Genomic DNA, 16,377 nt, shown 5'->3' with positions numbered 1-16,377 from the left:
AATTTTAAGACCAGATGCGGTATAACTGGGCTTTCTTGTCTAACACTCCTGCATATTTTACTGGTCAGATGACTAAATGGTGCATAGAATCACATCAGCAGGAAAAATGAGTGTCTAGGGGCAAAGGGTAGGAGTGAGCGAGTGTAGGAGAGGGAAGGAAACTTGTATGGTGAGTTGAGGATTGGGGGATTGAGGTTGAGGTTTTGGATGGGGGGGTACTGGGTGCTAGCGGGATGTTACCATAGCAACAGACTGATTGGCAAAATGTAGGCAGGCAGCAATAGTGCAGCAAGAGAAACGTGCACACCCCAATGTGCCATAAATCTGTCTCTATGTGGCTGATGTATGAGTTCCAATAATACGCTAACTGGTACACCTTCAGTTACTCTTGTGCCCCATGCCCACAGTCAGGCTTTTCAAAATTAAGAATCTGCTCTTAGTGTGAGACTTTTTTTTAAGGTGGAGGTGTTTCCATCAATCCTGACCTGGTCTACCATTTTCCTGTCTGGCTGCCCTAATAGGATTACTTATGGCAAAGGGAGAGGAAGTGAAGGAGTGCAAAATGGAGGTGTGCTCAGCAGGGTATGAAGCTTATCCCAGCCTAATTGACTATATCCAAATTAAATATGCCATCACAAGCACTGTGACAAATGGATTTGACTTATTCAGTATGCAAAAATAAAGACCATTAATGCAGTCATGCACAGAATGCTTCTGTTGTCAAAAAAAAAAATTCCTACTTCTTACACTATACTGTTCTGAACCAAGAGAAATATTATGATAATGCAACCCTTGCTATTTAAAGCCTCCCATCCATCTTGGCTTGTTATCAGTGTGTGTGTGTGTGTGTGTGTGTGTGTGTGTGTGTGTGTGTGTGAGAGAGAGAGAGAGAGAGAGAGAGAGAGAGAGAGAGAAAAGGAAGCAGGCAGACATTATGTGTGTCTAAACAGGGAGAGTGTATCCTCATATCCAAATTCTGGCATTTCAGCAGCTGCCATAGTTCCCAGAAGACCGGTGAGCAACCTGCTTTAAACAGCCTCAATTTGCTTGCTGAATTCTGTAATTGGGCCATGTGTGGAATCTCAGATGAGATAGGTTAAAGGGAGAGAGGGTGAATGAGAGAGAGAGAGGGAGAGAGAGAGAAATATGTCACTGTGGTTGAGAATGGCTGGTCTTTATGGCTTTATCACTGAAATTTCCTAGCTTATCTAATTTAAATATTGTTACTTTAGTTTCTAGGTCAATTAAATGTAAGTGATGTGTTTTATACTTCATGACCAATTAAATTAATAGGTTATTACAGAAAAAAACGTTATCTTATTTGATTAAGAGACAATGGGTTCATTATATTTTATAAGCAATTTTCATTAGTTCGGGGTTTTTCCTTAAGGCAAGATTAAGCAGTTATTTGCCAGGGAGCCCCAAGACCTGAAATTAAGGTGTTCCTAGCAGTCACATTGCAACATTACTTAAAATCAAAGCCAATTAACCCATCTTAGCGAGAGCATTATTCTTTCTACCCATGTCGATTACAGAGCTTATGGGTCTTGGAAACAATGCACCTGTCAGTTTAGATCCTGTGTACTCAAGCAGAAGGGGGGGGGTGTTTGATTGAAATGCACATGGCTGTTTTTGTCCATTCCCCCGTAAACCTACTTTTATTGTCCTTCAACATAATTACTTATGGTTTTCCCAAATCTGAAATTCTATTTTCAAGACTCCCAAATTTGGATATTATATTTTCAAGTGATCAGTGAAAGAAAGCATTATTTTTTTATACATATAGACAAAAATGTTAAGCGCCCTTTTTCAAACCCAAATGCTGCTGGTATGCTTTGGTGAGCTTCTCCAGAAACTTTGTCTCTGCAGGTAATCCTTTTGTCTTCAATTTCATTCCTCCTAATTATTTAGAAGAAGTTTGTTAACCTTCTATAAGGTCAAGAACCCCTGACCCTGAGTCTGAACTTTCATTTCATAAAAACATGGTCTTTGGGGATTTGGTTCTTAAATGGTCACAAGATCCTATGTTGATTCATCTCTGTTGTCGTCCAGAAAATGCAACAACAACCCACTTAATGCATTGAATGGCTTATTAAGAGGGAAAAAATGCTAATTGTAACCCTTCCAGCATGGGTCTGGAAGTGTTCCATCCACAATGTTATTTATCAAAATAACATGTTCGAAGATTGGAATCAAATATGACTGATGACCACAAAAGAGCTCAGGTCATCGGGTCATGAGCAGAAATAGCACTGTCTAACATACACATTTAGAAATTAGGGCAAACACGTGGTCATCCAAAAGCTGTTAACTGAGCAGTTGCTGGTTAATGAAATGATCAGCAAGCTCCTGTGGGTTTTGCAAAGCTGCTAAGGGGCCAGTGGCCTTTTATGCTAGTGGCACACTTGCACACATCCAGGTAAATCCTTTCATGTGACTCTCATTGTCATTTTTCACTTTTCCTCTTTAATTTGAGTACAATAGCATGATTTCTCAAATTGAGTTTCAATTTAAATAACAGACCTTTGCTTGATATGTTTAAAGAGAGATAAGTGGAAGTGGGGCGGCACGGTGGTGTAGTGGTTAGCGCTGTTGCCTCACAGCAAGAAGGTCTGGGTTTGAGCCCCGTGGCCGGCGAGGGCCTTTCTGTGCGGAGTTTGCATGTTCTCCCCGTGTCCGCGTGGGTTTCCTCCGGGTGCTCCGGTTTCCCCCACAGTCCAAAGACATGCAGGTTAGGTTAACTGGTGACTCTAAATTGACCATGAATATGAATGGTTGTCTGTGTCTATGTGTCAGCCCTGTGATGACCTGGCGACTTGTCCAGGGTGTACCCCGCCTTTTGCCCGTAGTCAGCTGGGATAGGCTCCAGCTTGCCTGCGACCCTGTAGAACAGGATAAAGCGGCTACAGATTATGAGATGAGATGAGAAGTGGAAGTGCTGCAAAGCATAAATGCATGGCATATTTTAGTTCATTTGTCAGTGCTATGAACTCTTTCAGTGAAAGAAACCTGAGGAACCTGGTTTTTTTTTCTCTACTCACATGCTCAGTAGTCTCAGGAAATCTTCACACTAATTCTAAGTAAGAACACATAATTGTAATGTGCCGCACTATTTATAAAATGCTCTCACTGATATATATTCCTGCAGAAATAATACCTTGTGCCTTTCAAGCAGATATTCAAATAAAATACATGTAACATGTAGGCACTTGATATATAGGTCTATCCCACATGGAGTATAATTATGTGAATTTAGCCCATGTATTCTTTTTTAACATGAACACAAGATGATACATGTCATCCTTTTCGTTGAACTTTATGAAAGGCAGCTTTCTCGTTCACTAGACCTGTATTAATGTGATTGTGGCCAGGCTGGATGAATACTGTGCTCAGGACAGGTCCGTGAGTGATGTGCTATGTCCAGTGAGCTAGTTCCTAGAGACAGATGCACACCAACTGATGAATTCTCTGATTCTATGGGGCTCATTTCAACTCTGTCAATAATATTTGGAGGAGGGGGCATTTGGAAAAGAGTAGTAGGCGGACCCAAAATGTAAGCAGATACTGCCACCGCAGTATGAAAAAAGGTGGGGGTTCTGGGGGTCCTCCCCTGGAAAATTTTTAAAATATAGATGTAAAATCGTGCATTGTGAGTGATCCAGACCATTATGCAACATTTTGCATCTCAGAGTAAATAAAATGTTCTTCTTGATTTCATGATTTAGGTGGGTAATATGTGAAAAATATAAAATTAATGAAAATAAAAGTAAAGCCTCTCTGATCTTCAAGTTTTATAGGTCAATCATGGGTCAACTTATATGAAGTAAATTCTTGAATATTACATTATTGTTGTGAAGGTCTAGACTATCTTCAGACTATATTCTGCAGGGACCTCCGCTTCAATAGGAAAATGGCAAACCTATGAAGAGCTGCTTTAAGATTAGAAGAACAACAAAGAAAATAAAGAGATCTTGTGAAACTGAAATATTTAGTAAACTTTAACTATCAGAACAGAAGAGACAAAATATGTTAAATGAGGAAGTGAGTTAAAACTCGAGTCAGTGTATATTATTCTGAATGATTTATACATTTAAGTATTTATACCACTATACAAAATGTTACTGAAACTTCTTTTCAGCTGTAATTCTATTCATCCAAACAAAAGCTAATACAAATTGCACTTTTCGAGAAAAGTTTGTTGAAGTATATTGAAGTTTTCAGTCAGTCTAAAATATTTTTCAGCTAGATTGAAATATTTACATAATGTTCCAAATCTTTCAAAGTCAATTTTACAACCACTATCACTATTCAGTAGTACTGTACTGTAATCTTCTTACAATTACAATCTGTAATGTTCAAAAGCCTTCAAAGTCAACATCACAATCACTACTGTAATCTTCCTCATATATTTTATCCTCATTCTCACAGCCATCCAAGTTCAACAAACAGCGATATGACATCCTATATTATACTTGTGGGCCCAAGCATTGCTTGTTTGCCTATTATCACTCAAAAATTTGTCCTGGATCCGGAGAAAATCATAAAGACATAATTTGTGCATAATTTGTCATATGTTATTAGCAGTCACTGCAATATTTGTCCGGTGCTAATTACCTTGCATTTTGGATCTTTTTGCAACATGAGATTTGTTAAAGAAGTCAGTATTCTTCACTTGCCTCTTCAAAATATTGGCTGTTGTAAGCCTAACGTGCAGTTGCATTCGTTTTTCAGAGAATTTTACCTGTATAACAACACCTCAATACCTCGATTATGGGACCGCTGTGGAATAAGTTCTCTCCTATTGTTACTTTTTATTTATCTGTTAACTTTGTACTTCATTAATGTTAATAAAGCTCTCAGTCAATAAAACCATGTGATTTTTATTGCCAACAAAATACGCAGATCAACAGACTTCACTTTTATGAAGTGTACATGTAACTCGGCAAGATAACACATGCGTAGTACTGACATAAATACTAGTAAACAATGGTCGTAGTCATAGCACAAACACGATTCTTACCATCTAAAAAGATTGCTTTTCTTAGTGAATAAAAAAACAAAGCATGTCATAAAAATACAAGGAAAAGTTTAATTTTTTTGAAAAAAAAAACCCACTGCGAGTAGTCAGCAACGGAGCATTTATAAGTGGCAAAATCACCGGCTGCCAGCAGTTATTGACAAGGATGTCGTTTGTGTCTGAAGATAACACATAAGAGTTTACATTGTACTATTCTGATGATGACCCATTATACAATAATGAATTCATTATTGAGATGCCAAAATCTAGAGAGTAATTTTATTCTTTGGGCTGCTTATTATAGCTTTTATTGCTAGATAGCTACTTAGATAAAATGATATAATGAATTTGTCATTATTTTGAAGCCTATGTTTTTGATATAAATGTGTAAATATGTTGGTGTGCGAGAGTATCAGTATGTTTGAAACTGAGTTTTTCGAAGCAGTTCTTATGTTCTTCCCCCCACATGATTGCAGGGCATGCCAGGGGTCTACCTGCCTCATAGCAGTCCAATGGCCATGGGCATGTGCCAGCCTGCCTGCGGCAGCCCACAGCTCCCCCACCAGCTGCGGCCTGGGCCTCTGATGTGTTCCTGCATTCCTGGACATCCCCAGCACTCAGCGATGTTGATGCTTGGAGGACCAGCCCACCCTGCCATGCCCATGTTAACCTCCAGCCCCTCTACATTTCCCCCAGGAGATCCCACCATGGGCAGACAAGTCTTGGACATCCATGTACAGTAGTTACAAAAAGTTGCTACAAAACATGGATCCTCAAAAAGAGCTGTGATCAGGACAGGGATCTGCGATTGGTTTGCTTATGGGGTTCACCCAGCAAATATTACTTGCTGGTTTGCTGCATAAATTGAAGAGTTCCTTCTTAGGTGTAGACTGGATGTGAGAAAGATGCCAGCATTTGCACACCATGGGACAAATGTGCCCTTTTGCAAAGAATCAAACTGAGACAAAGAGAAAGTCTGAAATTATTACTATATCAGCTCCTAAAGGAGAGGGAGGAGAAGAGTCTGTATACTGTTGTAATATTACATTTGGACTCATGCAAGAACTGAGAGTTAAGTATTGTAAATGCAATGGCAATGTTCGGCATATTATGTTGTTTCTAATAGTTTTTTTTTTTTTTAAAGGATGTGAACTTTTTTCTTTCCACACTGTGTGTGCCATCTCCATGAACTTTTGACCTCCTCCTTAAATCACCTGCATTGAAAATAAGTATGTGAATAAATCAATAATTGGTTGCATTGATTATTTACCAGGGCCTTTTCTTCTGCTGAGAGAGGGTAGTTTTACAAAGACAGAGCTAGACTCTGAAAAAAAGCTCCAGCAAGTCCCCTTACTTTGAAGCATAATCAAAAATCCTGATGATGCAAAGAAACAAACTGAATTAGCTTGAAGGAATACTCCAATGTTTTCAAACCTAATCTATATCTACCACATCTGTGACATATGCATAATTGTCAGTCAATAATTTTGACACATTTTCATGTGCTCAAAAAGCTTTAAACCTATTGACTGGAAATTCACTTTACCAGGTTTAATAGGTGGAAGGAATGATCTTATGGATATAGATAGGACATGACTTAGCAATACAGTAAAAAGCAATTCTGATTGTTTATACTTTATGTGCAATCAAGTCAACTGACTGAAGCACTTCTGTACTTTTAGCTAATGGTAAACACAAATTCTTCCATTTGGGAAAAAAACAACTCCTTTTTTGAGAAGGCAAATTATAATGTTTTAAGCTAAATTTACAAATACTTTTGACAAAAGAATTCATATTACGATATTCATGTTTAAATGTTTGACTGCCCCAGCAACTGCCCTTAGCCTTTCAAAATAATTGTATTCAGAGATTAGGTTGAGCAACACTGGACAATTCCTTTAAATATGACCTCAAATCAGAAAATGTTGGGATAGTATGTTGAAATTAAAATTGAAAACAATGATTTGTAAATAATCTTTGACCTCTATTGCACTCAGAACAATAGAACAACACTTTATTTTGTTTAACCTCATGATTTTTTTTTCAAAATGAACATTTATTTAAATTTTGATTCTTGCAACACATTTATTTTTTTTTTAAAGTTGGGACGATAAAGCATTTACCACTTTGTAATGTTGGCATTCCTTTTCACAACACTTTAAAAGATGTTTAGGGACTGAAGACACCAAGTAATTAAGTGTTTCAGATGTTATTTTGTCCCATTCTTCCTGCAAACAGGTCTTAAGGTGTGCAAAAGTAAAGGGTCATGGTTATTATATTTTTTGTTTCAAAATTCACCACACATTCTCTGTTGTGGACAGAGGGGACAGACACCCTCTCCGTCTACAGCCATGCCTTTGTAATGTGTGCAGAATGTGGTTTTGCATTGTCTTGTTGAAATATCCGTGGAAAAGATGTCGTTTTGAAGGCAGCATATGTTGCTCCAAAATCTCAATGTATTTTTCTGCATTAATGCCATCACAGAAGTGTAAGTTATCTTTGCCGAGGACACTGATACAACCCTGTACCATGATAGACCTTGACTTTTGGACAGTCTGGATGGTCCTTTTTTGTCTTTGGTCTGGAGCACATGACCTGGAATACTGAGTTGTCTGACCACAATACACGTTTCCACTGTATGATGGTACATCCCAGATGCTTCTGAGCCCAGAGAAGTCGACAGTGCTTCTGGACACAGTTAACATAAGGCTTCCTTTTTGCACAGTAAAGTTTTAATATTTGTGGATTTGGGAACATTTGGCATTTGTGGATGTAACTCTGTATTGTCGTGCTTGACAAAGGTTTGCAAAAGTAATCCTGAGCCCATGTGGTTATATGAGCTATAGACAAATGATGGTTCTTGATGCAGTGATGTCTGAAGGATTGGCGATCACAGGCGTTCAGCTTAGGCTTGTGCCCTTGCCCTTTACGCACCAAAATTCATCCGTGTTCCTTGAGTTGTTTCATGATATTATGCACCGTAGAGGGTGAAATATCCAAATCCTGTCCTATCTTTCTTTGAGGAACATTGTTTTTAAATATTTCATTAATTTCCTCATGCATTTGTTGACAAACTGGAGATTCTAGGCCTATTGTGGCTCTTCAGAGACGAGGCCTTTCCTGGATACTAATTTTGGACCAAATCATGATTACAGTTACCTGTTGACATCACCTGTTTCAACTTACACCATTATCTAATTGTTTTACCTCATTACTAGCCTTCACTGCCCTGTCCCAACTTTTTTTTTGGAATGTGTTGCAGGCCTGAAATGCAGGAATGGATGTATATGAACAAATGAAATGAAGTTGACCAGACAAAACATGAAATATCTTGGGATCATACTGTCTGCAATGAATTACAAGTCAGTGTAAATTTAGAAATCACTACTTTTTGCATTTTCCATAATGTCCCAACTTTTTTCTGATTTGGGGTAATAGTTGAATTTACTCTCTCTCTCTCTTTCTCTCTCTCTCTCTGTGTGTGTGTGTGTGTGTGTGTGTGTGTGTGTGTGTGTGTGTGTGTGTGTGTGTGTCAGTGAATCTCCATTAGATATAGAATCATACTTTGATTGGGACAGCAGTTTAATATCCCGGTCCCATGTTTGGAGTATTGCATTGTGTAAATTGTAAGTTAATAAATTTTTCTGTACAAAGACTTGGGGAAAGTAGATAACATGGAATACATGTGTGGTTATTTGGCCTGTATCATTATACAGTATATAGTATTTATTCTGTTAATATTATAATCAGGAAAAACAAAATTATGACTGAAAACTGCCTATTTTGCTTAGAATTGACAGAGCTAACGTCAGTTTTAACATTGCAATAAGCTAAGCTTTGGATTTAAGCTAATACAATCATTTTAGCAATCACCAAAAGACACATAAGTGACCATATGGGCTATTATTAGCATATACTATATGTAGCTAGATGTTTGTATTTTTTCCCCTTTAATATCTAATTAGATAGGTGCTTTTTTTCTTGGATAGTCGACAAATTTGCATCCTTTCTTGGCATTCCTGGCATTTTGCAACTCCTGATTTTTGCTGACCAAGTTCCAATGTTAGTTAAAGTAGGAATTTTTGTCTATTTGAAGTGATGTACATCATTATTCCTACTAGCAGCTTTTCTAAACGATTGCATGAGAAGCTGATCTTAAATGGCGGGTCTGTGCTTCATCGTCCACTGGATAATTTAGACAAATGCGTAGCGTCAAGTCATATGCTGGAATTCACTTGTGAAGAGGCCAGGGGGTCAGTGGATGAGTGAATAACTCTAAGGTGGAGGTATAAAGGAGGAATTATCCCTCGTTTAGCATTAAAATTAATTTAGATAAATTTGCCACAAACACTTAAATAGGAAGATTAGTTCCTCCCTCACGCCTTATTGCACATGTTCAATGCCTCTGTAACAGCGGCTCTGTTTCCCCTCCGGATACCCGGATACATTATAGCCATTTCAGTTCCCCAAAATAAAGTTTGTCAGAGTCGTGTTTAACATTAAACCAAAGCAAAGTGAAAAGATTACAGAAACAAAATGTCCTGCGGAGGCTACAACCAGTGAAGGGATTGTTTTAAACCGAACACTCTGACTGAATCAAGACATTAATTCGTTTCTCTGTGAACACCGAACAGTGACTGTTGAGTCTGCACTGCTTCTGCCGAATTTTAGCCACTGTCCGGCGTTTTTACTCGTTAAAAGGTATTTGTGCATAGAATCCAGTGGGCGTTTTTAATTACAGCAGTGTAGAGCTGCTCGGCTCCGAATTCCTGAGCTGTTCGCCATTGGCTGTTGCGGAGACGAGAGAGATAAAGCCCATGTTTGACTGCCCTCTTTAGGGGAGCTAGGAAATTGTCCTTTAGGGGGACACACTTAGCCCATTTAATGCAACAAAAGCTAGCCTAAATTATTAATGCCTCTTTCTCTCTTTTACACACACACACACACACACACACACACACACACACACACACACACACACAGAGGGAGAGGGGGTGTCAGTGAATTTTGATAATTAGAATAGAATTTGAAGTTTGATAATTTTTGCAACCAAAATTCCTTTACATAAAAGAATACAGTGTATCATAATTAACCAAAATGTTCAGTATTCGAGTGACTGTACCCATAATAGTGCATATTTTGGGGCCTATTTTATGCGACAGAAAAATTAGTTTGCAATAGGCTACAGCTAGTTACATGTGGTCTCAACTTTTTACACCCCATGTATGAATGTAGTCGTGGCCATGCGTGCAATATCAGCGCTGTCGAAGATAGATTACGATAATACACAGGTGATGTATATTTACTCTATAAATTTGCAATGCTTTCACATATTCCAACAATGAAAAGAAATGAAGCTCGTGTTTGCGGACACTTTGAACCTGTTAGTAAATGACCTGCAATAAACGAAACCCCAGACAGACTTTTAAAATGAACCAGTTGTTGCTCACTGTCGAGCATTAGCTATTACTGCTACTACTAGTACAGTACTTAATATAATGTAGTAGTAGTAGTAGTAGTAGTAGTAGTAGTAGTAGTTATTACTAAGTAATTATTATTACTAAGTAATAGTACTAGCAGTAGTAGTAGTTATTTGTTTAATTATAAAGTTACACTGAGTTATACATTAATGTAGTAGTAGTAGTAGTAGTAGTAGTTGTTATTTGTTTAATTTTAAAGTTACACTGAGTTATACCTTAATGTAGTAGTAGTAGTAGTAGTTATTACTTTAATAGTAATAGTAGTAGTTATTACTAAGTAATTATTATTACGAAGTAATAGTAATAGCAGTAGCAGTAGTAGTAGCTATTTGTTTAATTATAAAGTTACACTGAGTTATACCTTAATGTAGTAGTAGTAGTAGTAGTAGTAGTAGTAGTAGTTGTTGTTGTTGTTGTTTGTTTAATTTTAAAGTTACACTGAGTTATACCTTAATGTAGTAGTAGTAGTAGTAGCAGTAGTAGTTACTACTACTACTACTACTACTACTACTACTACTACTGCTACTACTATTACTACTACTACATTAAGGTATAACTCAGTGTAACTTTAAAATTAAACAAACAATTACTACTACTACTACTACTACTACTACTACTACTACTACTACATTAAGGTATAACTCAGTGTAACTTTAAAATTAAACAAACAATTACTACTACTACTACTACTACTGCTACTACTATTACTACTACTACTACATTAAGGTATAACTCAGTGTAACTTTAAAATTAAACAAACAATTACTACTACTACTACTACTACTACTACTACTACTACTACTACTACATTAAGGTATAACTCAGTGTAACTTTATAATTAAACAAATATACACTTCATATTGTGGATAAAATAACAAACAGGCACATGCACTTTCATTTATCTGACATCTAGCCTATAATAATTGCAGAGAGATATTTATGAAGTCTTAATTGTGGACAAAGTAACTGCATATGTTTACTGGGGCAAATGTTTAGGGCTCCATCTATATTACTGTGTGCTATGGCACAAACACCAATTTAGCAGTGAAACTGAAGTGAGCAGTTCAGCTGTGCCAATTTATGAAACATCCAGTTCAGTTCTGTTCAGTTTGATGGGGAAAAGCACCATATTTGTAAAATGTTGACACTGTGTAACTGGTACTTGGGTTTAACACAAACTTATTAGAACTACTAAGTCAGTTAAATTAGTCCTAAAAATGACTTTTATCCCAATACTGATCAAGCTTATTTTTGCTATTTTTTCTGTATTAAATAATTGTCTCCATCGCAAACGTGTTAAATTAATGAATTTGCACTTAAATTGCAAGACATTTTAAGCGATTAACTCAAGCTTGTCAAAAATGTCATCCGTGCAAGCTAAATATTTTTATGAATTGTTTTAATAGTTTACTAAATGTACGTACACAAATATTACTCTTGTTAAATGACATTTATCTAGTGGTGCATCCGAAATTGACGTCCCAAACCACGAAATTCAGTACTTAATATTAAATATTGCTATTAATATAAATGTACACCACTACTGACACAGGATGACTTCTGGTAGTTTATTATGAAACATCGGACACTTTACGAAGATATAGTTTTTATTTTTTTAGCTGACATGGGGTATCTTCAGCTATGCATGAGCTAAAGGAAATAGCCTACTAACTTACATTTAAAAATAGTTTTGAGTGGAAAAATACTTTTCATTTGGATATGACATGTATATGTCTTACTTTGTTCCATATGTAGGCTACCTGAACATTAACACTAACATAATATGTTCTATATTACTTCAACACATTACCCTTACGAGTATTGTTTAAGATAGATGATGATTTGGGACAAATTTCACATGGGAATATCACCGCCTGCCAAAGTTTGAGGTTTTCCCTACGCTCGGCACACCTCATCCAGTCGGTCAGCTCATACTCAAGTCCTTCAGGAACTGGATCAGGTGTGTCAGGCGTCGGGAAAACGTCAAACTGTCTAGGACAGTGAGGTCCCACAAGTGAGGTTGAGAGTCCCTGAATTACTGCCACATTCAGGGTATTTTGGATGTCATGCGCCCTGCTCACCAAGCCCCCAGAGGAGAGGAGCGAGCAATTTTCTGTGCTGCCATTTATCACTGTCACCACTTAATGATTCTCCTCGCAGCTCCTTATTGATGTTTGTAATTGCATTATCTCATAAGGCCGGTAATCAATGATACCATGGCGCTGCATCCGGGGGTCAGGAGTCGCCCCATTACTGTTTCTCCGTTTAATACCATTTTATTCGGTCACCATCGTTTGCTAAACTTATATTCTTTTTAGACGTTTGTAATATCTAACACTCATTATTGATAGATATACAACAGAATATATCTCTAAATAAAAGTTAGGCTACATTTTGGATCAAAACGTCTTGTAAAGTAAAGAATAATAATGATTTCGACTCCGACGAGGCCTACAGTGAAGAAAAACTGTAACTTATCATAGATGAATATTTGTCATAAACATTTGAGCACAAATAAACCTTTAAATTGTAAAGCGAGCATGCTGTTTATCAGTTAAAATGTTTCTAACTTTAAAGTGCTTTGGGGTAATCGGGCCTTGACGAGATATTATGCTTATTTGGTCGTGCTTGCTTTGTTTAATCTTTTTCGAGTTCTGTAAAATTACTCGCATTTCTTTGCTATAATCAGCACAGACGGCGCTTTGGCAAAGAAGTGACGCTAAGCCTAAAAACTGCCAGACAGCTGTGGCGTGTACCCTCACACACACACACACACACACACACAGACACAGACACACAGACAGAGAGAGTAGGTCGGTGAAAGAATGCACACGTAGTCCTATCACGTATGGAAATAACACAGATTTAGAAGAAATAACCCTGTTTATGTGCAGACATACTGTGATAAGTAACCCTGGTGAGGTTGCGTATTTGGGCTTTTTGGTATCTGCTAAAGTAGCTTATCCTCTTTGTGGTCGCTGAGCACACCTGTAAATGCAATTCTAAATCAGAAAACAAATCACTAAACTGCTCGCACTGGGCCAACTGTTGGTACTTCGTACATACAGGTGATAAAGGAAAATAAAAAAACTGGAGCTGTAACTTGTTATTCTGCTGGGAATGAAGTCGCTGCAGATCAATACAAAGTTATTCCATAGGCGTTAGATTTTACAGCAATGTCATCAAAACACCAACTGAAGGAATATCTATTGAAAGAGTGGTGTTCATCCCTCCAATAGAGTTCCAGAGACCTGCAGAATGTATGCCACTGAAGCTGGTATGGTGGCCAATTCACATGATCCTGTCAGGGTCGGATATATTCTTTAAAGTTTTTCTTGTTTTTTTTTTTGTTTGTTTGCTTGTTTTCTTTTTTAAAATCAGTAATTTACATGTAAAAAAAAATAATAATAATAAGACATTTACAAGTCCATATGAGTTGTTTGAGAAATAATATCAGTTATATTTATTGAACTGAGATGCAGTTATAGCGTATACAAAATACATTAAACTCTAATCTCATAATCGTTGAGTGAGTTGCATCTGATTAATATAAATATAATAAAGCACATTATGGAGGATACCTGATGTGATGTATATTAATCTTATTTAGTAGCCAGAATATCTATCTATCTATCTATCTATCTATCTATCTATCTATCTATCTATCTATCTATCTATCTATCTATCTATCTATCTATGTTTGTTTGTTTGTTTGTTTATTTGTTTATTTATTTATTGATCCTTGGTTGTCGGTTGCAACGCGAGCCCGTAGGCGTAAATTAAAGACGAGCGGTCACGTGGTTGTGGGTCACAGGGTTATCGCTGCGCTGCTATGCGCGCGGAATTCGGGCTGTCTGTCTTGTCTCAGCTTGCAACTCACATATTTACCTTAAAGGGTCACGACCTTTTCACCTACTGTTCTAACTACACAGCGACATGTAATGTATAGCCAAGCGTGTTTAGTTTGCAGTAGCACCATTTCAACGCCGCCTTGACTTGCTAATTTATTTAACTGATAATTTATAGTGAATAAAATTTAGTAAGCCCTGATGTGTGCCTCGAACTCAGAGACTTAATCAGATTGACGAGCGCTTTAAACATCCCCTGTGGCGATTTTTATTTTCCCCACTTTAGATAATTTTGATTTTATTCATCTCCTTTTTAAATTGTGGAATATTATCATGAAATAAATAAATAAATAAATAAATAAATAAATTCCAAAAGTAATACACTTTTGGGTTTACTTTGTAGCGAATTTCAACTGATTTAAAAATATTACAACGCGTCTGATTCCGCACCCTTCTGGATTCTGTGTGCGTGTGTGTGTGTGCGCGCGCGCCGAGCATCCACGGGCAAGATGAGTAACATAGCCTAACAGACGCACACCCTGGACACTGGCTGCATTGGAAGTCCTGCTACGCGTTGAGCTTTCCTTTGCCCCCCAGATAACAATCGTGCATATGATGTTTTCTCTGATCAAAGCGGGCGAGAACATGAGGGGTTATTGTCCCACCGAAACACAATACTTCATGTTGTATGAAAGAATGGGAGAGAGATGGTGAGTGCGTTTTTTGGCTGGCATTATCATGGAGAGCAGGTGCTCATTAAAGGGTACGAGTGGATCGGATCTCAGCACGGTGACATCCGAAGCTGCTTTACCCGCCGCGAGAGAGCGAGATGACCTTCAGAGAGAGAGAGAGAGAGAGAGAGAGAGTTGATATACAGTACAAGTGCCCCAGTTTTTTTTTCCTTAGGTGACCGAATAGATTAATTTTCCACCGAAGACATGGCTCATCTGCAAATTCGCTCATCGGTGCAAGATACTCACGTCCATCCTGGCTGTTTAAATGAAAGCAAAATCTTTATAATGAAATAATTAACTAGCTAATTGAATTAGTAATAGTTACAATACAGTAGAATACAATACAATACGTTCATAACCCATTTCGTACTTGGCAAAAATGTTAGTCTTGCCTGTGAATAGTTTGAATATAGATTGGTAGCACAGCTCATTTCCTAACCTCAGCGCGCAGGTCTCCACTCTCTCACTGCATGACAATATCAACATTCTTAACTGTTGACAGGGTCACGTCTTTCGGTCCCTTAATTCAGAACAAAGAGACGAGTAAGAACGTTATACCGCACGTGTGTGTGCGTGCGTGTGTTTATATACTAATGAGGACAAAATGTCCCCACAAGGACAGTAAAATCTGACAATTTCGACCTTGTGGAGACATTGGGTCCCCACAAGGAATTTGTTGTTGTTGTTGTTGTTGTTGTTGTTAACAAAAAACAAGTTTCCTATTCATTACTGAGGTTAAGATTAGGGTTAGGTTTAGGTGCAGGCATAGCATTAATTAACTGCATTAATAAATGTCAATGGAAGGTGCTCACAAGGATAGTGAGACAAACACGTGTGTGTGTGTGTGTGTGTGTGTGTGTGTGTGTGTGTGTGTGTGTGTGTCAGGGCGACGCGCTCTCGCCTTGTCACGTTCCCGAGCCGCGTTTTCGGTTTCACACCCCAACTGGAAACTTGTTAATCAAGTGACTTTATTTCTGTCTTTGTTGTTGTTTACCGTTGCTTATTAGCGTTTCCCAACGTAAACGCACCAAAATAGTCGCAGAAATTATAGGCTACTTTTTTATAGCTTATTTTGTTTCGAACTTTCAGTCAACGGAAATAATTAACACGTGAAGTATTTTCATGAAGTTTGTGAGTAGTTCGTGCTGTTTTTCTAAAGAGATGCCTGCTTCAGATGCGGTACCTCTGGCTTTTTTTTATTATTTTTTATTTTATTTTATTTTTTCAGTATCTGATATTAGGTCATTATTATCATGATGTACTGAAATAAAAGAACCACATCTGGCATTTGTAAAATA

General features: G+C 37.6%; 1 protein-coding gene across 4 annotated transcripts in view; it reads left to right on the top strand.

Annotated features, from left to right (window-relative positions):
* meis1b (Meis homeobox 1 b) overlaps positions 1-8,690 on the top strand; it is an 83,227-nt gene extending 74,537 nt beyond the window's left edge. Inside the window, exons 13-14 of one of the 4 annotated variants that reach the window (XR_009655027.1) lie at positions 8,280-8,379; positions 8,554-8,690. Coding sequence is in view for 1 of the 4 variants with exons in the window: in XM_060925530.1 (XP_060781513.1) it covers positions 5,486-5,760 (275 nt within the window). In the remaining 3 variants the exon portion in view is untranslated. Of the gene's footprint in view, positions 1-5,485 lie in introns of all 4 variants that reach the window. The other 3 variants (XM_060925530.1, XM_060925528.1, XM_060925529.1) reach the window with 3 other exon arrangements.
* The last annotated feature ends 7,687 nt before the right edge of the window (positions 8,691-16,377 follow it).

The sequence above is a fragment of the Neoarius graeffei genome, chromosome 7, assembly GCF_027579695.1.
Source record: "Neoarius graeffei isolate fNeoGra1 chromosome 7, fNeoGra1.pri, whole genome shotgun sequence".
Lineage (NCBI taxonomy): Eukaryota > Metazoa > Chordata > Actinopteri > Siluriformes > Ariidae > Neoarius > Neoarius graeffei.
Note: the sequence above shows the minus strand (reverse complement) of the source record. Positions and strands in the feature narration are given on the sequence as shown.